A 25,817-nucleotide genomic window follows, 5' to 3' on the forward strand; every position below is an offset into this window, starting at 1 on the left:
TATGCACAGGGCACCTTGTGTGCCCCAGGCATGTCTCATTCCTTTCAGGCCTGTCCTAACCAATACACAAAATCCTGTCTGGGGTGGTGCTAGCACCTCCCAAGGCAGGAAACCCTTTGTCCAAACCTCCCTCGCTGGAAGGACTCCCAGCAGCAGGAGGTCAGACTTGTGTCTGTGGTGGCAGCATCCATTTTGTGATGCCAAGGCTCGAGTTAACTTTAACCGGGGTTCACAGTTACATACATGTCGTGCCCCTCTAGAAGGGTGGAATGCTACCCCCGTCGCCAGAATTGGCGAGGGGGTAATATTCCAATTCGTATGACACCTTACTTAACATGTTTTGACGATGTTATACCAGAGTTAGCATTTAACCGCGAGGTTGATAATGCACTTAAGAGTATATGGTATAGCGTTATCATGGAAACAGCTAAAGGACTTGGTTCCGAAAGCTGTAGACAGGCTCAGCTCATGCTAGAGCACCATCTCACATAATTCCAAGCACTCTGCCTTCAGGATTGATAAGGCCTGATAGGAGGATATGTGTCCATTTTTAGGGTTAGATATAGGTATACTATATATATAGCAAAGGGTGATTACACCACCTTGCCCCAGCTGTCATGCAGCCAGTTGTAGAAAAGGGGGTGGTGATGGACAGAGCATCTGAGTTAAACAGAACACTCATACCCAGTCAAAAGATCAGGGCTTGATCCATCACCAAACTACCAAGCCAATTCTTTACTGGAATTGTTTTGGCCACCACCAGTGTGGAAGGGTATACTCAGATGTGAGTCCCTTGCTCACTGCACCATCAGGATTCAAGCAAGCCGGGCCGAAGACGGCGGTAATGCCAGAAACCGGTCCCCGGAAGCTTGTTTCCTTTCCAGTAAAGAATTGGCTTGGTAGTTTGGTCTGCCCTGTTCCCATGATGCACTGGGCCAGGGTCAGACTAATTTGCATGTAGCCAGGTTCTGAGCTGGGATGGTGCAGTGAGCTAAAAAACGGTGATGGATCAAGCCCTGATCTTTTGACTGGGTAGGAGTGTTCTGCTTAATTCAGATACTCTGTCCATCACCACCCCCTTTATGAATCATGCAGCCAGTTGTGTCAGTTTTAGATGGCCAGCCAGGGGTGGCATAATACATGCTGCAGCCCCTGGTAGGCCCTGGGTACACCTATGCCCTGGATACCTAAGGTATGCTGTACAGGGACTGATAAGGTGGCCCAGTACCAATTGGTAAATGCACCTAAAGTACATGGTTGTCAATTTAGAGAGAGAACAGCTAGGCTGTGGGTCTGATTAGCAGGCCCACAGCCAGGGAAAGTCGTAAACCAGTGAAGCAAAAATCTGGGGTGACCATAGGATTTCAGACCCCACTCTCCTACATAACCCCCCCCCCCAAAAAAAACTTAGGGACATTAAACTAACCTTGACCAGGTGAGTCTTCCTGTTCTAAGTGGAAATACCTGGAGAGACCATCTGCATTGCCATGATCAGTCCCTGGTCTGTGCTCCACTGTAAAGTCCATCCCCTGTAGGGAAATGGACCACCTAAGAAGTTTGGGGTTTTCACCCTTCATCTGATTTAGCCATAAGAGGGGCTTATGGTCGGTCTGAATCTTGAAGTGAGTTCCAAACAAGTATGGCCTCAACTTCTTCAGGGCCCAAACCACAGCAAAGGCCTCCCTCTCAATAGCTGACCAACGTTTCTCTCTAGGGGCCAGCCTTCTACTTATAAAAGCAATGGGCTGGTCATGCCCATCAATATTCAGTTGAGATAGAACAGCTCCCACACCCAACTCAGATGCATCTGTTTGGACAATGAAGGTTTTGGAGTAGTCAGGACTCTTGAGAATAGGTGCAGTACACATGGCCTGCTTTAGGTCATCAAATGCCTTTTGACAGCTAACTGTCCACTGAACTTTCTTTGGCATTTTCTTGCTTGTCAAGTCATTAAGTGGTGTCACAATGGACCCATAATTTTTGACAAACTTCCTATAGTAACCAGACAGGCCCAAGAAAGCTCTGACCTGTGTCTGGGTGGTTGGAGGAGCCCAGTCCTTTATGGCCTGTATCTTGCTCTCCAAGGGTTGAAACTGGCCTCCACCCACAAGGTGGCCCAGGTACACAACCTGACTCTGCCCTATCTGGCACTTAGTAGCCTTGATAGTGAGGCCTGCCTTTTGCAGGGCCTCCAACACTTTCCTCAGGTGGATCAGGTGATCCTCCCAGGTGGAGCTAAAGACAGCAATATCATCTAGATATGCTGCCCAGAAGTCATCCAACCCAGTGAGAACTTGGTTCACCAACCTTTAAAAAGTGGCAGGTGCATTTTGCAAACCAAAGGGCATAACCACAAATTGGTAATGACCTCCTGGGGTAGAAAATGCTGTTTTGGCCTTGGCATCCTCAGCTAACCTGATCTGCCAATAACCAGCTGTTAGGTCAAATGTACAAGAAAGTTGCAGAAGCCAACTTGTCTATCAGTTCATCTGCCCTAGGTATTGGATGGGCATCTGTCTTAGTGACAGCATTGAGACCCCTGTAGTCTACACAAAACCTCATCTCTCTCTTACCATCCTGGGTATGAGGTTTTGGCACTAGAACTACAGGACTAGCCCAAGGGCTCTCTGAGGGTTCAATGACTCCCAATTCCAACATCTTTTGAACTTCTTTCTTAATGCAGTCCCTGATGTGGTCAGGTTGCCTGTAGATTTTACTCTTGAAAGGCAGGCTGTCACCAGAGTCCACCTCATGGGTGCACCAGTTTGTCTGACTGGGGGTCAGTGAGAACATTTGTCTAAAGGATTGAAGAACCTGTTTACAATCCTCTTGTTGATGCTCAGAGAGGCTGTCAGAAAAGACTACACCATCTACTGACCCATCATCAGGGTTCTGAGTGAGCAGGTCTGGGAGAGGGTCACTCTCTTCCTCCTGCCCCTCATCTGTGGCCATGAGCAAGCCCATGTCCTCCCTGTTGACAAATGCTTTGAGCCTGTTTACATGAAGCACCCTGTGGGGGCTCCTGGGAGTTCCCATGTCCACCAAGTAGGTGACCTCTCCCTTTTGCTCAATGATGGTATGGGGTCCAGACCTTTTGTCTTGGAGAGCTGCTGGGGCCACTGGCTCCAACACCCACACCTTCTGTCCTGCATGGTAAACAGTTAGGACAGCCTTTTGGTCATGCCAAGCTTTTTGAAGTTCTTGGCTGGCCTCAAGGTTTTTGGATGCCTTCTCCATGTACTCTGCCATCCTAAAGCGGAGACCAAGTACATAGTCCACTATGTCAAGTTTAGGCTTTTTGAGAGGTAACTCCCATCCTTCCTTCACCAGACATAGGGGTCCTCTTACAGGATGTCCAAACAGAAGCTCAAAAGGACTGTAGCCACCCCCCTTCTGTGGGACCTCTCTGTAAGCAAACAGGAGGCAGGCTAAAAGGATGTCCCATCTTCGCCTAAACTTTTCAGGTAAACCTTTTATCATCCCTTTGAGGGTCTTGTTGAATCTTTCAAGGGTGTGATAAATTTGTAATTTACACCACACTCCTTCCACATTGCAGTCAAGTATCCTGACATGAAGTTTGCACCTCTGTCAGAAACAACCTCGTTAGGAACCCCACTCTGGAGAAAACTCCAAGCAGGGCCCTGGCCACAACAGGAGCTGTAGTGGTCCTAAGGGGAATACCTTCTGGATACCTGGTGGCATGATCCACTACCACCAGTATAAATCTGTGCCCAGATGCTGTTGGGGGGTCCATTGGTCCAACAATGTCTATCCCCACTCTCTCAAAGGGTACCCCCACCACAGGTAGTGGTATAAGGGGGGCCTTTGTTGTGCCACCCGATTTGCCACTGGCTTGGCAGGTGACACATGAGCGACAAAACTCTTTAGTGTCTTCAGACATATGAGGCCAGTGAAAGTGTGGGGCAAGCCTGTCCCAAGTCTTGTTCTGGCCTAAGTGACCTGCAAGGGGAATCTCATGGGCTAAGGTGAGAAGGAAACCTCTAAGAGACAAGGGGATGACCAGCCTCCTGATAGCACCAGGCCTGGGGTCTCTTGCCTCAGAGTTTAGGAGTCCATCTTCCCAATATACCTTATGGGCACCTGTAGCATTCCCTGCAGCCTCAGCAGCAGCCTGCTGTCTGAGGGGTTCAAGAGAGGAGCAGTCTAATTGGGCCTGCCTCAAGTCTGCCCTGGAAGGTCCCCCTGTCCCAAGAAACTCAACCTGATCAGGTACAAGCTCTTCTAGGACAGTTCCTTCTGGGGTCTCTGGGTCAGCCTCCTGAGAGGGCTGATCCTCAACCTGAGGCAGGGTGGAAGGTTCTGCCTTAACCCTACCATTCCTTCTCTTGGGTAGTGTCTGGTCCATTCTTCCAGGATCCAGCACTTGTTCAGCTGGGCATTTCTTGGCCTGTGACCTAGTCACAGCAAGGACATGTGAGGAGAGACCTAGCATTTCTACATGAGTCCTGTACTCCACATCTGACCACAGTGAGGATTCCAAATCATTGCCCAAAAGACAATCTACTGGGAGGTCTGAACTAACTACAACCCTTTTGAGGCCAGTTACCCCTCCCCAGGAGAAATTAACAATTGCCATACTGTGATTGGTAGTGACATTGCTAGCATTGGTCACTAGGTCATCTGAACCTAGCATGATCTGGTCAGAGTCCACAAATGTTGGTGTCACCATAGTGACACTGGTACATGTGTCCCTGTAGGCCTGAGCCATTTTTCCATTTATTAAAGGCGTTTGTCTGTATTTGCCCAGAGTACTAGGACTTACAGTAGGGGTCATATCCATGTTCCCAGTACAAACAAGAACGGCCTGAGTAGGAATTCTGACTAAGTCCCTCAGTTCCCAGGGTTAACCCAACTATAGCCTTGGGAGGTACACTAAAACTACTAACTGTACTAGGGGGTGCAGGTGTCTTAGGGACAGTAGTGGTAGGAGTTTGGCCTTTCTTGGTTCACTCACTAAACCAGTGAGTTTTACTTTTACAGTATTGGCACCATGGTTTCTTAGGACCATCATTCTTCTTCTTTTGGGAATTCTGGGACCCACCCTCCTTAGGTAGTTGGGGCCCTGTTGAAGACTTCTGGTCATTTTGCTTATTCTCATTACCCTTCTGGTCTGCTTTCTTCTGGCCACCACCCTGGTTCTGGTTCTGCTGCTTGAACCTTGTCCTGACCCATCTGTCTGCCTTCTTTCCCAATTCTTGGGGAGGGGTCAGATCTGAGTCAATCAAGTGCTGATGCAACAACTGGTTCTGACAATTATTTAAGATTTGCTCTCTCATAATTAGATTATACAATCCTGTGTAATCAGTAACTTTACTTCCCAGTAACCAGCCCTCCAGAGCCTTAGTGGCACAATCAACAAAGTCAGTCCAATCTTGAGCCTGAGTTTTCTGGGTGTCCCTGAACATTAACCTGTACTGTTCCGTGGTTAAGCCAAACCCATCAATCAGTGCATTTTTCAAGACTTGGTAATCATTAGCATCCTCATCTCTAACAGTGAGGAGCTTATCTCTACCTTTACCTTCAAAGGAGAGCCACAATATAGCTGCCCACTGACTCTGGGGTACCTGCTGTACTTTGCAGGCTCTCTCCAAAGCAGTTATCCACTTGTGGATATCATCTCCTGTCTTATAGGAGGGCACTATTTTACTCAGGTTTCTAGTATCAAAACCCCTTTCTTTACCCCTAGGGATATTGCTGCCACCAGTGGGGACTACCCCACTCAACTGTTGCTCTCTAGCAAAGGCAAGCTTCTCTTTGGCGAGGGCAAGTTCTTCCCTTTGGATCCTCAGATTAGCTTCCTTCATCTTAGCTTCATGCTCTCTCCTCTGAGGGGAAGTCATTCTCCTCTGATCAGATGCATGAGAGTGCACAGATCTATTGGAGTCCCTAGAAGGAGATCTATCTCTCCTAACCCCATAGTTTGGCCTGCTAAGGGTCAGTACTGGGGGTCCCCCAGCTCCTTCCCTATGCATGTCTAAGTTGGCCCTGGTTAGTCTGCTGACTACTACAGGACCTTTGTCTGCCTCATCCCCAGAGGGTTCCTCATCCTCCTCCTCCTCATCTACATCTTCATGGCCTATTGGTGTCTATTACGCGCACCAAGCGCGTAATCGACACCAATAGGCCGTGGGAGGAGCTATGATTGTGCCCATACAGGCGTGACGTGCGCGCCACTTGTTCTACTGTCTGCTACCATCCGCACGCACTAAGGGAGCGCGGTCCGCTTTCACTTTCGGGACCGCGAGCACTATATATTTTTGAAAATATTATTGCTCGAGAGAATTGCTGCCAGTCTGCAACTTAGATTCATGCTTGAGTGAATTAACTTAATATTTCAGAATAAATTCATTATTAACACCATGTTTTAGTGACTTATCTTGAAATGGTGTCTATTAGTTAATTAACCAATAATACCAATAAACCTTAATGATACAGTACCCCGCAGCGGAGACTCGAAATGTTTCTTCTGTCAATCTGCCTTTCACAGCCCCTGGAGAGACTCATATTTGTGACAGACACAGGCCAAATTCGTTATGAAGTAACTTTGAAAAGGTGAATCATTTACGTTATCCCACTAGAGTGTCTGTGTTAGCAAAGGCAAACTTCTTCCGAAATGTTCTAGAATCAAAGTCGCTTTTTTTTGTTGCATATTTATATAGTGCGAACCCGACCCGAAGGTGGAGCACTTTACATGAGCACCGTATTTACATTACACATTCAGGCACGGGGAGATGAAGTGATTTGCCCAGAACCACAGGATGTGGACGCGACCCCGAGGCTCGAACCCTGGTTTCCAGCACCAAAGTCGGCAGTCTTTGGTGGGGCTTATCAGCAAGACGTAGTAGACGCACTTTGATGGAAATGGTTCTTTCAAACAATCTCTCGACAATATTATGAAACATCCCAGGATCAAGGGTTTGCCCTGCATGTGATGCCACATGTGATTGTTGTAGACTGATGCCATATGCATAAACTCTCACTCGGTCTTTAATATCTCCAACAGCGGAAGTTGCAGTTTTCTTGTGGTTCCGCAGTACAGTAATTTACAGCCTGCTTTTGATTTTTGGGGCATAGAATGTTACTTTGCATGCGTCACCCCTTCCTGCAAGGCAAGACGCTCTCTATTCTCACCCCTAGTGTACCCGGACAGCTCAGTTGCCCTCACAAGCAGGACACTCCCCTTCCCAGGTATCCCAAGCCAGGAGCTGCCGCTAACCCTGGCGCCCCTCCCCTCGCTCTGACAGGTGTTCACAGCACGGTGAGTCCGGAGCTAAAAAGCTTACACTTTGTGCCTGGTGTACGAGGAGCAGAGTGCGGCTACGGCTCGAAACTGGGATTATTGAGGGCTCAGTCTGGCAAGCATCTCAGTCTGGGACGACATCACAGGTATGTATATTTATGGCGTTTCGTTCGCACTAACTCGCCAGCATTTGGCGAATGCAATGACCTACCAAAATAATGGGGCTTCCTGTAGAATGTGAGACTGTGATTAGAGGTACTTGAGTCTTCTATATATACTGCAGCTCCTGTGCTAGTCACCCTGCCACCCTGCCACCAATCACCCACCCCAACCCCTCCTTGTACACCCAACCACCCGCAGCTCCTGTGCCAATCATCCTGCCACCATGCACCCACCCCAACCCCTCCCGAGACACCCATCCACTGCAGCTCTTGTGCTAGTCACCCTGCCACCAATCACCCACCCCAACCCCTCCTTGTACACCCAACCACCCGCAGCTCCCGTGCCAATCATCCTGCCACCATGCACCCACCCCAATCCCTCCCGAGACACCCATCCACTGCAGCTCCTGTGCTAGTCACCCTGCCACCAATCACCCACCCCAACCCCTCCCCGTACACCCAACCATCCGCAGCTCCTGTGCCAGTCACCCTGCCAGCATGCACCCACCCCAACCCCTCTCGAGACACCCAACCACTGCAGCTCCTGTGCTAGTCACCCTGCCACCAATCACCCACCCCAATCCCTCCCCGTACACCCAACCAACCGCAGCTCCTGTGCCAGTCACCCTGCCACCATGCACCCACCCCAACCCCTCCCGAGACACCCAACCACTGCAGCTCCTGTGCTAGTCACCCTGCCACCAATCACCCACCCCAACCCCTCCCCAGACACCCATCCACTGCAGCTCCTGTGCTAGTCACCCTGCCACCAATCACCCACCCCAACCCCTCCTTGTACACCCAACCACCCGCAGCTCCTGTGCCAATCATCCTGCCACCATGCACCCACCCCAACCCCTCCCGAGACACCCATCCACTGCAGCTCTTGTGCTAGTCACCCTGCCACCAATCACCCACCCCAACCCCTCCTTGTACACCCAACCACCCGCAGCTCCTGTGCCAATCATCCTGCCACCATGCACCCACCCCAACCCCTCCCCAGACACCCATCCACTGCAGCTCCTGTGCTAGTCACCCTGCCACCAATCACCCACCCCAACCCCTCCCCAGACACCCATCCACTGCAGCTCCTGTGCCAGTCATCCTGCCACCATGCACCCACCCCAACCCCTCCCCAGACACCCATCCACTGCAGCTCCTGTGCTAGTCACCCTGCCACCAATCACCCACCCCAACCCCTCCCCGTACACCCAACCATCCGCAGCTCCTGTGCCAGTCACCCTGCCACCAATCACCCACCCCAACCCCTCCCCAGACACCCATCCACTGCAGCTCCTGTGCTAGTCACCCTGCCACCAATCACCCACCCCAACCCCTCCCCGTACACCCAACCATCCGCAGCTCCTGTGCCAGTCACCCTGCCACCATGCACCCACCCCAACCCCTCCCCAGACACCCATCCACTGCAGCTCCTGTGCTAGTCACCCTGCCACCAATCACCCACCCCAACCCCTCCCCGTACACCCAACCATCCGCAGCTCCTGTGCCAGTCACCATGCACCCACCCCAACCCACCCCAACCCCTCCCGAGACACCCATCCACTGCAGCTCCTGTGCTAGTCACCCTGCCACCAATCACCCACCCCAACCCCTCCCCGTACACCCAACCATCCGCAGCTCCTGTGCCAGTCATCCTGCCACCATGCACCCACCCCAACCCCTCCCCAGACACCCATCCACTGCAGCTCCTGAGCTAGTCACCCTGCCACCAATCACCCACCCAACCCCTCCCCGTACACCCAACCATCCGCAGCTCCTGTGCCAGTCATCCTGCCACCATGCACCCACCCCAACCCCTCCCCAGACACCCATCCACTGCAGCTCCTGTGCTAGTCACCCTGCCACCAATCACCCACCCCAACCCCTCCTTGTACACCCAACCATCCGCAGCTCCTGTGCCAGTCATCCTGCCACCATGCACCCACCCCAACCCCTCCCGAGACACCCAACCACTGCAGCTCTTGTGCTAGTCACCCTGCCACCAATCACCCACACCTTGCTCCCTTTTGTTCTCCTGAGCTCCCTGTGATCTCCGCTCCCTTTAACTGGGAGGCCATTTGCACTCCTTTTTCTTTCACATAAAAGGCCCAGGGGGTGGGGGAGAGCTTTTTGACAGAAATTACTAGCGGTGGAAAAGATGAACCTCATTAGTGCCAGTTTAGTACTTGAATTTAACAATCAATCAGCAGCTGTACAGTAACGGATCGAACTTGGAGAGACCATTCCAGTGCCCAGCACCATCTGTCAGGCTTTTTTGTTAACTTTCGGTTAAGCTACGATGTGTTTGTTGTAATCTGAGATTCTGCAGTAGGTTGTGGATTCCGTGGCTTGTTTGAGAAATACATAATGCTGTTTAAAATGTTGTGGCTGCAGCAGCATATCATTCCATTCTTGTTCCTTTTTTCCCCGAACGGCATACTTATCTTGTCTCCCCTTCCTCATAACCTACTTCCCATGTTCTGGTTCTCCAGCGGCACCCCGAGGTCATACGAATGGCAATAGCGCTATGCAGATATCATCACTCAACTACATACAAAAACACAAATAAAAACATTGCCATTTTTAACAGCAACAGCTCTAGCTTTCCCAAATGCGAGACCTGTCGCATTGCAAATGCTTGTTTTATTTTGGAATAGACCGAGCTTAATTAAATACATCAAAGGATGTTGTTGAGAAACTATGCCTCGAACATCCTATCTCTTTTGGCAACATATTTTGGCCTTGATAAGATCCCTTATGAGAGTGTCTAGGGCCTTTGTAAGAACAGTCAAAGGTACCTCTACTCTCTATATCTTTTTGTGTTTATAAATGTGCTCGGACATGCGGGTAAGAGTAGGTCTTACCAGCCCGTCCAACTGAAATTCACTTGTAGACAAGCAAACAGGTTTTCAGTTCTACTTCCTCAATAATTGATCTATTTGTTAATGGTTAGTTACTTCATTAACTTCAATAGTCTTCCATAAAAAAAGATATAAATAATATTATTGTCAAAGCATTATTAACTGGTACACATGTGAAAGCACTGCACACAGAACACATGTGGACTGGAAACTTGTGAACATGCACTAGAGGTGCAACTTATTCACCCTAATGTGACTAGGTTCAAAGCTAGTAGTCACACCTGGGGAGGATCCCCTCTGTATTGACACACTAGTGTGGGCGAAAACAATTACATATGTTATGTTATGTTAATAGTATCTTATAGAGCGCACGTACACCAAGAGGTTTCATGGCGCTAAGTCTAGCATGTGCCGGGGCCAGCAGAGGATTATACGTGGGCCTGTGTAAATAGCGACTTTTTGAGCAGCCTTCTGCAATTTAGGAGGTTGTTGCAGGACCGAATCTCCAAGGGAAGGGAGTTCCAAAGTCTGGGTGCCAGAGTCGCAAACATGCACCCGCACTGGCGATGAAGCTTGAAGGAGGGGGTGGTCAAGAGATGGAGGTTGGCGCAGCGGAGTTTGCGGGAGGGGATGTACCTAGGTAGGAGGTTATTGATAAATTGGGGGCTGCGGCCGTGAAGGGACTTGAAGATGATACAGGCCGTCTTAAAGGCAATTCGTTGGGAAATTGGGAGCCAGTGGAGATTCTTCAACAGAGGCCTGGCTGATTGCCAACACGGTTGCCGATGGATCAATCTGGCCGCCTGATTCTGGACCAGTTGGATTCGCTTGGTAAGGCAGAGTGGGAGGCCTAAGTAGATGGAGTTGGCATAGTCCAAGTGTGATAATGCCAGGGCTATTACCACCTGGATCAAGGCCGATTGGGTAAGCATCCGACTGATCTTCCTGATCTTACGGAGCTGGAAGAAGCAGGAGGACACAACCGTGCCTATTTTGGTTTTTAGGGAGAGATCCTTGTCGATGATCACTCCTAGGCTTTTTACAGAGGGAGAGGGAATAGGAGCAGGGCCGAGTTCTGGAGGTCAGTAGTGTGGGCCCCAGAGTGTCTGACTTTTACCGATAAAGACTAGCTCGGTTTTACCGGGATTCAGCTTTAGATGGTTGAGATCCATCCATTGGCGGATATGGAGCAGAGTGCCCTGGAACTCCCGGATGGATTCAGGGGAGTTGTCTATAGTAAAGATCAGTTGAAGGTCATCGGCGTAGTTGAACGTAGTGGCCTTGAATTCCTTCAGGGACTGGTTCAGGGGAAACAGGTACAGATTGAACAATAAGGGGGGACTGTGAGGATCCCTGAGAGACCCCACAGGATGTGGGGAGCTTAGGAGCAGTGAAAGGGGCTAAGCGGACCGCTTGAGTGCGGTCACTGGGGAAGGTACTAATCAACTATAAGCCGAGTTGCAGATGCCGGCCTGTTTGACACGGTCCAATAGGATGGTATGATCGACCGTGTCAAACGCGGCCGAGAGGTCCAGAAGGACCAAGGCCTGTGGGAGTCCTTTGTCAGCATTTCCTCGGAGGGCATCCATGACTGCAGTGGTGACTGTCTCGGTGGAGTGGGCATGGCGAAACCCAGCTTGGGGAGAGTCTAGGTAATTGAACTGTTCTATGAAGTTGGAAAGATAAGTGGTTACATGCGCCTCAAGGACTTTAGCCAAATAGGGGAGAAGGGAGATGGGCCTGTAGTTTGAGGGGTTTAAGGGGTCTGCACCTGGTTTTTTCAGAAGGGGGACGACTGCCTCCTTAAAGGCGATGGGGACCCTGACCTGGGACAGGGATTCATTAAAGAGGGTCAAGATAGGAGGCGAGAGGACCGAGAAAGTGTCCTTTAAGATGTGCGGAGGGCAACAGTCCCTGGGAGAACCAGACTTTACCCTAGCCAGTAGGGCCTCTAAAGAGTGAGTGTCTATGGGTGGAAAGTGGTCAAGAGTGTGAGTGCTGGGAGTCATGGCGAAGAGATCCGTCTTAGGACCGGCAACTGGGATACTGGCTTTGATGAATTTGAATTTGAATTTAAAAGGCTTGTATAGCGCAACGTACACCATTACGGTTTCTTGGCGCTTTAGCGGCATGCAATAAAACAGGGATGGGAACAATTAGAGTGGGAAGGCCTGAGTAAACAGAAAAGTTTTCAGTCCCTTACGAAAAAGGGAATATTGTTTTAAATTTCGGAGGTGATCCGGCAGGGAGTTCCAGAATACCGGAGCCAGATAAGAGAAGTTGGAACCTCCCCATTTTTTCCTGGTAAAACGGGGGACTTGCAATAGGGCCTGATCCGACGAACGAAGGTGTCTGACAGGAACGTAATTGGTTAGAAGAGAGGAAATGAAGGCCGGGGCCATTCCTAGTCGTGCCTGAAAGACCATGCACCCCATCTTAAAAAGCGAACGCTGCCGGACTGGCAGCCAGTGCAGTTCCTTCAACAGAGGTGTAGCATGATGGAACCGGGGAAGGCCATACACCAGCCGAGCTGCTTGGTTCTGCACAAGCTGGAGTTTACGGAGGCTGTATGCCGGAATGCCGTTGTAGAGGGCATTGGCATAGTCTAGCCGGGAGATGACCAAGGCAGACATAATGAGTTTAAGTGCCAGAGGGGAAAAGAAACGGGAAACAGTGCGGATAGTTCGAAGCATAAGAAAACAAGAAGAGACAACAGCACCAACCTGTGAGTGAAGAGTGAGCTGGTGGTTAATTTTTATGCCCAATGTTTTTACCGTAGAAGAAGGAAGGGGGGAGGTACCGAGAGTGGGGGGCCAAAAAGAAGAGTTCCAAGGACTGGGGGAGCCACCAGTAAGCACCAGCTCGGTTTTATCCGGATTGAGCTTCAGATGATTATGGCTCATCCAGTCCCTGATAAAAATCATAATAGACTGAAAATTGGAGATAGCGTGAGGGGAAGAAGAAAGGTCAAAGACCAGCTGGAGGTCGTCCGCATAGTTATACACCGCGACCTCCCGCTGTTGGAGTGCAAAGATCAGAGGATAGATGTAAAGATTAAACAATAAAGGGGAAAGAGAGGAACCTTGGGGAACACCACAAGTGATCTTAACAGGGTCTGCCGTGAACTCTCCCAACCGGACCGCCTGTGTGCGATCCCGCAGGAAGGACGAGAGCCACACTAGTGCTGACCCTCCGATTCCCGCCGCTCCGATACGTGAAAGCAAGATGGAATGGTCCACCGTATCGAAAGCGGCGGAGAGGTCGAGGAGCACCAGGGCTTGATGTTTATTTTGGTCCCGACCCTCCCTGAGGGTGTTTAGGACCGACACCACCACAGACTCGGTAGAGTGTTTAGGGCGGAAACCAGCCTGGCAGGATGCCAGGCCTCCCGTAGTCTCAACATGGGAGCTAAGCACCGCGGAAACATGCCGCTCAAGCACCTTGCCCAGGTACGGCAGCAAAGAGATGGGCCGGTAGTTGGAAGAAATAGCTGAGTCGGCCCCTGGTTTTTTTAAGATGGGCACAATAGAAGCTACTTTAAGGGCCGGGGTCACAATTCCCTGTGACAGGGAACTGTTTAAGAAGATAATCGGGGGCTGTGTGCAGACCGAGAAGATTTGCTGCAGAATACGAGCCGGGCAGATGTCAGCAGGAGATCCCGACTTAACTTTTAGCAAAATTTCCTGGAACCTAGTTTCCGTGATGGGAGGAATTGATATTAGACTAAGCGGCAGGGCTGGTGGGCAGGGGTCGGCATAAGAAGCAGAGGGAGGGGGAATGTTATTTTTAATGTTAAGCACCTTATCCAAAAAGTAAGAATTTAATGAGTCACAGAGGTTTTGTGTAGGAAGGGGTTTGGATGTACTCCTGTCTGAGAAAGCTAACTCCTTAACTATCGAGAAAATTTCTCGAGGTTGATTCTCAGCTGCTAAGATTTTTGATGAGAAGTAGGTGGATTTAGTTTCAATGATAGCTTTCTTATAGTCCTGCCGTAGAGTTAAGTAGCGAATTTTCAGAAGGGGGCAGTATTCCCTTCTCCAAAGTCTTTCAGCGCGCCGAAGGGACGATTTCTTATCTTTGAGGTGGGTATCGAACCATCTGTTAGCCTCCTTAGGTCTTTTAATTGAGATCCGGCGTAGGGGGGCTGCAGAGTCGCAGCCTTCCGTAAGCCAGGTATCAATCCCAGTGGCTTGTGTTGACAGAGATAAGCCATCTAGGTTAGGCACTGTGGCTAGGAGGGAAGATGATAACGAGGTTAAGTCAACCCGGCTCCAGTTCCTGGCCCAGAAGTTCTTTTCCCGCGGAATCCTGGCTGGTAAGCTAAGATGGAGGGTAAAAGAAATGATGGCGTGGTCGGACCAAGGACAGGGAGACACTGCTACAGATGAGATAAGATAGTTTAGAGACCAAACCTGGTCAAGTACATGTCCGCCCGTATGTGTGGGAACCTGTACACGGGAGATAAAGTTTAAAGACTGAAGCAGGTCAGAGAATTGTTTCGAGGCCTGACATTCGGACGGATCATTAGGCCAGTAGTTAAAATCCCCCAATATAAGGAGGGAGGCATGATTAACCGTCAGCGTGGCTATTAGGTCCTGGAAGGTTGTAATAAAGTGAGGGGTATTCTGAGGAGGGCGATAGGCAAGTAAACAAATCAAAGGAGGAGAGAAAATATCAGAACGAGCTACCAGATACTCAACAGAGTCAATAAAGGCAGACGGGAGTAACCGGAAGTTGTACTCGGTTTTGGCGATGAGCGCCACACCGCCTCCCTTTTTCCCAGCAGGGCGGTCTACTCGAAGAGCCACATAGGTAAGGGGAAGAGTCGCTAAGAGAGCGGGGAGTGACGAGTCACCAAACCACGTCTCTGTTAAGCATAATATATCTGGCTTCTGGGTGTCGAGCAAGATAAATAGGTCCTGGTGATGTTTCACCGCCGACCTAGTGTTTAACAAAATAAAAGACAAAACAGAGGGAGGGGAGGGCGGGGAGGGGCGGAGTGTCGGGGTAGAAGGGGTAAGGCCAAGAGATGAGATGTTACTACTAATGACAGATGCAAGGGGCCAATCACCTTGTAGGAATTTCAAGCTAGTCGGGGAATAGGTAGTAATGGGGGCAGAGTGACGTGCCCCTCGCCCCGGCCGGCCGCGGACGGGCGCAGACGGGCTTAACTCAGGCGCAACTCCGGCGCGCCTCCGTCGCGCCCGCTGCGCTCGTCCGCTGCGCTGACACATTAGTACCGTATAAATAGACCCGTGACCCGAATGGGCGGGGTCAACAGGGCGGGAAGGGCGGGGTAGTTTAAAATAAACAGGAAGAGTAGTATCACCGCTCTATCTCAGCGGGAATCGGTGTCCGGAGGCTCGCAGTCAGCCTAGAAGAGCAGGTAGGTAAATAGTTAAAATATCGCGTGCCGCCGGCGAGTCTGTCCTCTGCCACCGGACAGCTCGGCTTTAGCAGGCGGAGTGAAGACAGGGACTAAATAGACCCGTGACCCGAATGGGCGGGGTCAGCAGGGCGGGAAGGGCGGGGTAGTTTAAAATAAACAGGAAGAGTAGTATCACCGCTCTATCTCAGCGGGAATCGGTGTCCGGAGGCTCGCAGTCAGCCTAGAAGAGCAGGTAGGTAAATAGTTAAAATATCGCGTGCCGCCGGCGAGTCTGTCCTCTGCCACCGGACAGCTCGGCTTTAGCAGGCGGAGTGAAGACAGGGACTAAATAGACCCGTGACCCGAATGGGCGGGGTCAGCAGGGCGGGAAGGGCGGGGTAGTTTAAAATAAACAGGAAGAGTAGTATCACCGCTCTATCTCAGCGGGAATCGGTGTCCGGAGGCTCGCAGTCAGCCTAGAAGAGCAGGTAGGTAAATAGTTAAAATATCGCGTGCCGCCGGCGAGTCTGTCCTCTGCCACCGGACAGCTCGGCTTTAGCAGGCGGAGTGAAGACAGGGACTAAATAGACCCGTGACCCGAATGGGCGGGGTCAGCAGGGCGGGAAGGGCGGGGTAGTTTAAAATAAACAGGAAGAGTAGTATCACCGCTCTATCTCAGCGGGAATCGGTGTCCGGAGGCTCGCAGTCAGCCTAGAAGAGCAGGTAGGTAAATAGTTAAAATATCGCGTGCCGCCGGCGAGTCTGTCCTCTGCCACCGGACAGCTCGGCTTTAGCAGGCGGAGTGAAGACAGGGACTAAATAGACCCGTGACCCGAATGGGCGGGGTCAACAGGGCGGGAAGGGCGGGGTAGTTTAAAATAAACAGGAAGAGTAGTATCACCGCTCTATCTCAGCGGGAATCGGTGTCCGGAGGCTCGCAGTCAGCCTAGAAGAGCAGGTAGGTAAATAGTTAAAATATCGCGTGCCGCCGGCGAGTCTGTCCTCTGCCACCGGACAGCTCGGCTTAGATCAACGTAAGCAATACTAACACAGTTTGTTCATTTATGGGCTACGTCAAAGGTCATTATGTCCAAAACTGTCTCTTCCTAAACATATGGCAGGTGCAATATACTTATGTTCTTCATAATAGGTCTACTGAGAGTGCCTCATCTTTGCAAGTATCCCGCAATAATCAGGTCACAACTACGGAGTTCATATGCCTAGAACCTGGATCAATTGAGATTTTATGCTACTGACCTTCTCAGTGAACTATCTTAGTCCAATATGTTCCTCACTGTAGTGAAGAAAAAGATCATATTATTGTATAATACCAATGGTCAGGGGAACTGATATCATAACCTTTTACTTAATCTGCATTAGTCATACCATACTCATTGATGATTTTAGTCCATCCCTGCGTACCCCAAAATAAAGGCATTACCTGGAGTTCACACAAAGGTTGCTCTATATAACATTGTGGACCCCCTATAGAACTAGAAAAATATTTGTGATCTCCCTCCCAACGTGGTTGAGGCCACAGTGTTGATCATCTTAACACGGTGGATAGGAATGGCTAATGATGAACCATGCCACAAAAGAGTGGTTGAGGCCTTTCTATTCAAATCTTTTTTGTTTTGTGTTTTTTTGCTTTCTCTTCTTTTGTTTAGATACGAATATTCTGAGAAGTATGTAGTAATAGACCAGGGTATGAAATCTCTACGATAATGAGGATAACCGGCACTCCTAAAAATCAATCAATCAATCATGCCATTTGTATAGCGCACTACTCACCCGGGAGGGTCTCAAGGCACTTGGGGGGAGGGGTATGCTACTGCTCGAACAGCCAGGTCTTGAGTTGTTTCCTGAAGGCGAGATGGTCCTGGGTCAGCCGAAGGTGGATGGGGAGGGAGTTCCAAGTCTTGGCAGCCAGGTAAGAGAAGGATCTTCCTCCGGCGGTGGCTCTTCGGATGCGTGGTATGGCTGCGAGGGCGAGGCTGGTGGACCGTAGCGTCAGGCGGACGTTGAGGTACTTGGGGCCCAGGTCGTGGAGAGACTTGTGTGCGTGGGTGAGGAGCCGGAACGTGATCCTCTTGTCGATGGGGAGCCAGTGCAGGTTCCTCAGGTGGCTGGAGATGTGGCTGCGTCGGGGGACATCCAGGATGAGTCGGGCGGAGGCGTTCTGGATGCGCTGGAGTCTTTTCTGTAGCTTGGCTGTGGTTCCGGCGTAGAGGGCGTTTCCGTAGTCCAGTCGGCTGGTGACGAGTGCCTGGGTGACAGTCTTCCTGGTCTCGGTCGGGATCCAGCGGACGATCTTGCGAAGCATACGCAGGGTGTTGAAGCACGATGAGGAGACGGCGTTGACTTGTCTGGTCATCGAGAGGGAGGGGTCCAAGATGAAGCCCAGGTTGTGTGCGTGGTCGGTTGGCTTGGGTGCAGTGCCCAGGGCTGGGGGCCACCAGGAGTTGTCCCAGGCGGAGGGCGAAGATCCCAGGATGAGGACTTCCGTCTTGTCCGAGTTCAGTTTCAGGCGGCTGTCCTTCATCCACTCGGCGACGTCTTTCATCCCTTCGTGTAGGCAGGTTCTGGCGGTGTCGGGGTCTCTGGTGAGGGAGAGGATCAGCTGGGTGTCGTCGGCGTAAGAGATGATGTTGAGGTTGTGCTGGCGTGCGATGGCTGCGAGAGGTTTCATGTAGATGTTGAAGAGGGTGGGGCTGAGTGAAGATCCTTGCGGGACGCCGCAGATGACTTCGGTGGCCTCGGAGCGAAACGGGGGGAGGCGGACTCTTTGTGTTCTTCCGGCGAGGAACGAGATGATCCACTCCAGTGCCTTCTCTTGGATACCGATGTTGCTGAGGCGCTGGACTAGGGTGCGGTGGCAGACCGTGTCGAACGCAGCGGAGAGGTCCAGGAGGATGAGGGCCACTGTTTCCCCCTTGTCGCGCAGGGTCCGGATGTCGTCGGTGGCTGCGATGAGGGCGGTCTCGGTGCTGTGGTTGGCTCTGAAGCCGGACTGCGAGGGGTTGAGGGATCCGTTCGTCTCGAGGAAGGCGGTCAGCTGTCTGTTGACGATCTTCTCGATGACTTTAGCAGGAAAAGGGAGGAGCGAGATGGGGCGGAAGTTTTTGAGATCGGTGGGGTCCGCTGTAGGTTTCTTCAGGAGGGCGCTGATCTCGGCGTGCTTCCAGCTCTCCGGGAAGGTGGCGGTGTTGAAGGAGGCGTTGATGATGTTCCGGAGTCGGGGTGCGATGGTGGAGTCGGCCTTGTTGAAGACGTGGTGTGGGCAGGGGTCGGTCGGTGGTCCGGAGTGGATGGTGTTCATCGTGCGGGCTGTGTCTTCGGTGGTCACCGTGGTCCAGGTGCGAAGGGTGGCGGTGGGGGGCGTTGGTTCGACGGTTGGGTGCGTGGGTGGGGCGCCGAAGCTGTTGTGGATGTCTGCGATCTTGCGGTGGAAGAACGAGGCGAGGGAGTCGCAGAGGTCTTGTGACGGAGTGATGTCGTTGGTGCCGGTGCTGGGGTTGGAGAACTCCTTGACGATAGTGAAGAGCTCTTTGCTGTCGTGGGCGTTGTTGTCCAGTGGTTCCTTCAGGGATTTCTTCTTGGTGGTGCGGATGAGCTGGTGGTGCTTGCGGGTAGCGTGTTTGAGGGCGGTCATGTTGTCGGTGGTCCGGTCGAGGAGCCAGGCTTTCTCGAGGGTGCGGCAGGTCTTCTTGGAGTCCTTGAGGTCGTCGGTGAACCAGGATGCCTTCTTGCTTCTGGGTCTGCTGGGAGGGTTCTTTAGTGGCGCGAGGTCGTCGGTGCAGGCGGTCAGCCACTGTGTGAAGTTGCGGGCTGCTTCGTTGGGGTCCGTTGTGTTGGCGGGTGGGCTCTGGCTGAGGGAGGTGGTGAGCTGGTCTGCGGTGATCTTGCTCCAATTCCTGTGAGGTACCTGTTGCGGGTGGTGGTGGGTCGTGGATCTTTTGAAGCTGAAGTGGACGCAGCTGTGGTCGGTCCAGTGGAGTCCGGTGGCGTGGCTGAAGGTGATGTACTTGCTGGAAGAGAAGACGGGATCAAGCGTATGGCCGGCGTAGTGGGTGGGGGTGTTGACCAGTTGCTTGAGTCCGAGGTTGGCGAGGTTTTCCAGCAGGGCGGTGGTGTTGCGGTCGTTGTTGTTCTCCAGGTGGAAGTTGAGGTCCCCGAGGAGGATGTAGTCAGTGGAGGGGAGGGCGAGCGGGCTGATGAAGTCTGTGATGTCTTCGCTGAATTGTGTGCGTGGTCCCGGGGGTCTGTAGACGAGGGTGCCTCTGAGGGTCGTCTTAGGGTCGGTGTGAATCTGGAAGTGGAGATGTTCGGCTGCGGCGAAGGAGTCGTTGGCGTCGGTCGTGATGCGGATGGTGTTCCTGTGGACGATGGCGATGCCACCTCCGGTCTGGTTGATTCGGTCCCTTCTGATGATCTTGTACCCGTCCGGGATGGCGATGGCGATGTCGGGTGCAGAGGAGGCGTTCATCCAGGTTTCCGTGAGGAAGGCGACGTACGGTGATGTAGCGTCGAGGAGGTTCCAGAGTTCCACGGCGTGTCTGTGGACGGAGCGGGTGTTGATCAGGATGCACTTGAGGTGGTTGCTGCTGGTGTTTGTCTTGGCGGGTGCGGGGCAGGTTCGGAGGCAGGTGAACTTGCAGGTGCAGCAGGTGAAGGGTCAGTGGGTGCGTCTCGGGGTGGCTCGGCAGCAGGCGTGGGTCCGGCCGGCATTGAGTGCGTTGAGAGTGGCGTCGTCGTAGGTCAGTCGGGTCGTCTTGCCTCGGCGGGGAGGGCCAGGGGTCCTGGCGCTGGGCGCGGGCCAGGCGCGGACGGGCGCAGACGGGCTTACCTTTGGCGCACCTTCGGCGCACCTTCGGCGCTTCCGCTGCGCGCGTCCGCTGCGCGGTCGCTCTGGGGGTGTCATAAGTAAGGAGCCGGGAGGGAGGAGCAGCTGGGTAGCGGGGCGGCGAATGGAATCACAGGGGGGCGGGGCCGCAGGGAGGCAGCGGCGGGAAATTCCAAGAAGCAGCGGGAAATTCCCAGTAGCAGCGGGAAATTCCCAGGAGCAGCGGGCAGCGAGCGAAGGAATCTGCAGGCAGGAGGCAGCAAAGGCAGGCAGGAGCGGCAGCAGTGAGTGGGGCGACCAAGCCCTGTGGAGGGCTGAGCGGTCAAAGTATTCACTTTGTATATAGTATTCTAGGTATATAATGTTTAACAATGATGCTGCCCTCAGAGCCTGAATAGCCCCTGTCAGGTATCAGATACAACAAATAACAAACAGAAACTGTTAGCATATGAGGAAGCAGTTTTCACATGCCCTTACAGTGCTATGTTTCTTATGTACATAATTAGTTCAAAAATAGAATAAAAATAATCTCAAAATAATCTCTTGTAATCTCAAATGTTCCGTCCTGATAACATTCCTTATACAGATGTTAGGTTTGTTGTGAATTGAGCCCTGAGTGGATGACGGTAACTTGCTAAGAAATTAAAACATGGGGATTTGCCTGGTCATGGTCCATGTTGGGACGGAACTGTGTACTGCACTGGCGCCACAGAATATGCTGGGTATTCGGTTCCTGGATATAATGAATTATGGAGTTTGGGTAGTCTACTGCTTCAAGACTCATCAGCTGAAGATTGGACTACGGCAACTCTCTCTACGCCGGACTCAATAAGAAACTCCTTCGCAAACTCCAGACTGTCTAGAACGCCGCAGCCAAACTGATCCTCGACATCCCCCCGCGTAACCACACTACCCAACACATGCGGGATCTCCACTGGCTTCCAGTCAAAAGAAGAAAAACCTTCAAACTCCTCACCACGCATACAAGGCCATTCACAAAACTGGACCTGCATACCTGAACAGTCACCTCTCCTTCCACGCACCCAAAAGACACCTCCGATCAGCCCAGCTCTCTCTAGCTTCCGTCCCTTATATCATCAAGAGTAGAACAAGAGGAAAGTACTTCTCCTCCCTCACGGCCAAAGCCCACGCTACCCCATCCACCTCCGGCAATCTCCCACATTGCCCCTCTTCATGAAGGCCCTCAAGACCTGGCTCTTCGGATGATCCCAGCACTCTATATAGCCGCCCACATCGCCCCAGCGCCTTGAGACCCTCACAGGTGAGTAGTTGCGCTTCACCAACCCTGATTGATGTATGTATGTATGTAGTTGAGCTTATATAGCGCACAGCTACCCGCAGTGGGTTTCCCGGCGCTTGCTTAGGGAACCCTTCCTGGTATTCCCCTGTGAGATAGCAGGGTATCCACAAGGTGAAAGTCAGGCATCCCGCCGCGAGGGGCCGTTTGACTGATTGAAGACTGAGTGTGACTAGTCTTTCAATTAATTTTGAGTGAGAGAGGGTCAAGCCTCAGGTTAACAAGCTTTCTCTGTTGTAGATAAGGCATTTTGCAATCCTGTATGTGTGCTTTCTTTCATTTTTAAGTGTGACCTGCCTCATATTGTGAACTTCTGAAGTAGCAGATTGTTTTGCTGATGCACGCGTTTCATAAGGCTGAGTGTTCTTTTGTTTTGTAAAATGAATCATTTTGCATGTCTGTACTTCGAGCAGATGATAGATTTATAGTGATTTTCATATGGTATGCTTGCGACACGTAAATAACAACCTCAGTGGCCTTCCTACATGACCAGGAAACACTTCCCACATAGGATCACAAAACTAACCACACCTGGCGTAGCTTTCTGCCCATGAAGGTAAGGGCTTCGGTGCTCCACACAAGGGAAGTCAGTGCTTTATAAATGCTACAGTACAATACAACACATATCTAGGCTGTGTGAATTTCACTGTAAATGTATGTTTGCATCATGACCCTCGGAAGAGAGAGTGAGTGTGTTAGTGCAAGAGTATGTATGAGTGTATGAGAGAGAGCGAGAGAGACAGCCAAGATGCGCCTTATGCTGTTCTGCTGTATGCTTCTACTAGCTCCCTGAATGTGTAACTGAAGATCTCTAAAGATTCCCACTAGTAAAAAGGTGCACTTACAAACAAACGGAATATAGTATTTAGTCGTATGTACGAAATCGTACATTTGCTATGTTACATTCAAAGTTATTCGTAATAAACAAGTACTCACTGATCTAAATATCATATGAAGAGGCATGGATATGTTGAGGTTCAATGCATAATTGTTCACCACGCTGACAGCGAAAAACATGGTGACCATGATCACGTAATACCTGCAGAAAAAGCACACGGCAAAGAGGAAAGTGTACTGAAATGAGCTTTGAATAATGCACTAAACATGTTTACACAGAAACGACCCTATGGAATCCCGCATCCAATATACTCAAAATATGAATGCCCCCTCCACAAATGAAAGGTGTTAATATTATGCGAGTACAAATTAATAAACTTTAATGAATAAACCTTCTGGTCCATCAAATGAACAGCAGATTCACATATGCCAGGTTAATATAAAGTAGAGCGGTGTGTCTACACTTGCTTGTGACATATAACAACTTTCACATGTGATTGAGATAATCCCAGACAGTTCAAAAAATGATCCACTCGGTTAGTCCTCATTCTGTTATAATTACATATGTAGAGATCATTAATGGAAACATATATCTGAAGACAAGTGCAGCAGTAGCCCAGACATCATGAAGCTCAGCTGTTGCAAGATGTGCTCATTTTCTCACTGATAAAATACTGTCTGTTCCATCACAACGTACTTCTCGCCTTGCAAAGCTGGGCCATTCAGCAATGCTCAATGGCCAAGAGCACTTACACGGTTTAAATTATTTTTTTGGTCTATCAACTTTATTGATTTTTAAGATCAAGCAATTAGCAGCACAAGACGTTTAGTTAATGCTAGAATGCTTTACCACAGGTTTTAGTTTTGATTGCATACAAATAAATGGTTGAAAACACAACCACGGCGCATAAACATTACAATTGTGTACATAAGTAAACATTGGTTCAATTAGTCCAGTTGATTTATCCATTTACCACACACCTTTTTGTACCACAGTTTAAATTTAACAATATAAAATCGAAGTCTCTTTACTCATTTTGAATACAGGCACTAAAGCCATTCCTAGCGTAAATCATATTAGAACACTGGAATGTTGGTAGCTCCATTAAAAACAATGGATTGCTCCGGGCTTATAATGGCTGGTATAAGCACGGATCTCCAACATTCCAATGTTTCTTTATTCACAGCTCTGGCTGTGAACAAAGGCTTCAGGGAGCCTGAGGGGATTTCAATCCCCTAGCGCTCCCTGAAGGCTTTGTTTTATTTGTTAGAACATTCTACCCTCTAGTGGCAGAATGTTCCAACAGCCTTAGCAGGGCTATATCGGCAATTAAAGTCCTGCTGCTTTGTTAAAGTCCCTCGCCTTCGGCTCGGGCCTTTAATGCTGCAGCGGGCCTTTAATAGCCAGTATAGCCCACTACGATGGGCTATAAGGCTATAGTAGCTCCCTTTTTCATACGACTTCGATTTACGACTTCTGATTCATTTGCTGGAGAAGTTCTTCCCAAACCAGAAAGAACGAGTAATTTCATATTGTTAATAGCTCTAAAGCTCTATATGACTAGTAAAAAATAAACCTGAACTCTGTAATTCGAAATGGGTAGCTTCACCATTAATCACATATACATCAACTTGACCCCATGAGCACTTTTTCAACAATCGCCAGCGACTTTGGCATGCCTTATGAAGAAAACACACCTATGCAACCATAGATAGGGCAATTACTGAAGTGGTACACTGATACTGCTTTGTCACCAACACAATGCTGCAACTAATACAAAGAAGCTCAGACCATGAAGGGTTCCGCTTTATATAGCTCTAAAGATTCTGGATACAAAATTGAAGAGTACCACCCTCAGAGACCTAAATAAAAGCTCAGACCACTATCTTATACGTATGTCTATATGCCCCACTTATTTTTCAATCCATCCATACACTCACATAAGAGCTGCACTATAGGTTAATTTGATCCCATCCCGCCAGTTCTTATTTTTGCAAGTGTTTACCCGTGTTCCATTCAGTTATAGTTTAATTTTGATTCTACAGTTTGTATTCATGTACTTGAAAACCAAAAAATAGAAGCGAGAAAACTCGCATTTTTTAGTTGCAGAGCAGCTCACCTCCCACAGATGAGTGGGGAACAGTAACAGTACCAAGAAGTACAGACAGAGCATTGCAGACAAAAGGTAAAAAAAGAAAACAAACAGAAGTGTCCCTCATGAGTGCGGTTGCTTCTCTCATCGCCAGCCTGTGCAGTGTTTATCGCGTATGTACCCAGGGTGCAGCAATAATAAGGTATGCATATTTTGATTGTATGCAAGGACTTGAGCCTTTTGTTGTCCTTGGGTGAATGTTTTGGCAAAGCTAATGCCATCTCACTTGTATAGAATAGCTTCAGATTTCCCTTTCTCAGCTCAGGCACGGATTTAGTGGAGAAGGACATCTCTAGTTGAGTGAAGAAAGACCCAAACTGAGGTCGTTCTGCAGTGGGTCTACTGCACTATACTCACAGACAAAAGCATCAAGGTTCATTAAGATGCCGACGAGACACAACCATACTTGAAAGTCTCTTCTCCTTCAGACAATCAACGCCTCAAACATTGATTGCACATCACCCAGACCTAGATGTTCAGTGCCTACTGGAGTCCAACCCAATCATGATAGAATTCCTATTATTTGCAAAGAACAATACGGTACAAACCTGGCTCAGTGACATGAACCATGGTAGCTTCAAACCCCAACTTACACCGAATGCAAAGACATTTGGATTCACCATGGACAGCATCCTCAATCTCAAGTGACATACTGCTATAAACAAAACACAACAAGCATTTACAATGCAATGGTCTCTGCATTATTAAAGGTAGAGCTATTGGCATTGCTCATGACATTTTTTTTTTTTAAATCATAAATAAATGGCATTGTCATTTACATTGCCAATAGCTTAATCGTTAAATAAATGGCATTGTCATTTACAATGCCAATAGCTTAATCGCTCGCAAATGCATGACCTATTGCATTTACACCCACACAGAGCCACACACACACACATACAGAGCCACCCACACAGTCATTCACATAGTCACCCACACACACAGAGCCACCTACACAGAGCCACCCTCACACAGAGCCACACACAGACAGAGCCACACACAGACAGACAGAGCC

General features: G+C 50.1%; 1 protein-coding gene across 3 annotated transcripts in view; it reads right to left on the minus strand.

Annotated features, from left to right (window-relative positions):
• Positions 1-25,817, minus strand: part of SLC35B4 (solute carrier family 35 member B4) — a 188,665-nt gene that overhangs the window by 94,287 nt on the left and 68,561 nt on the right. For all 3 annotated transcript variants that reach the window (XR_013607529.1, XM_078677493.1, XM_078677489.1), the window contains exon 3: positions 22,749-22,851. Coding sequence is in view for 2 of the 3 variants with exons in the window: in XM_078677493.1 (XP_078533619.1) it covers positions 22,749-22,851 (103 nt within the window). In the remaining variant the exon portion in view is untranslated. The remainder of the gene's footprint in view (positions 1-22,748; positions 22,852-25,817) is intronic.

Source organism: Lissotriton helveticus, chromosome 1_1, assembly GCF_964261635.1.
Source record: "Lissotriton helveticus chromosome 1_1, aLisHel1.1, whole genome shotgun sequence".
Lineage (NCBI taxonomy): Eukaryota > Metazoa > Chordata > Amphibia > Caudata > Salamandridae > Lissotriton > Lissotriton helveticus.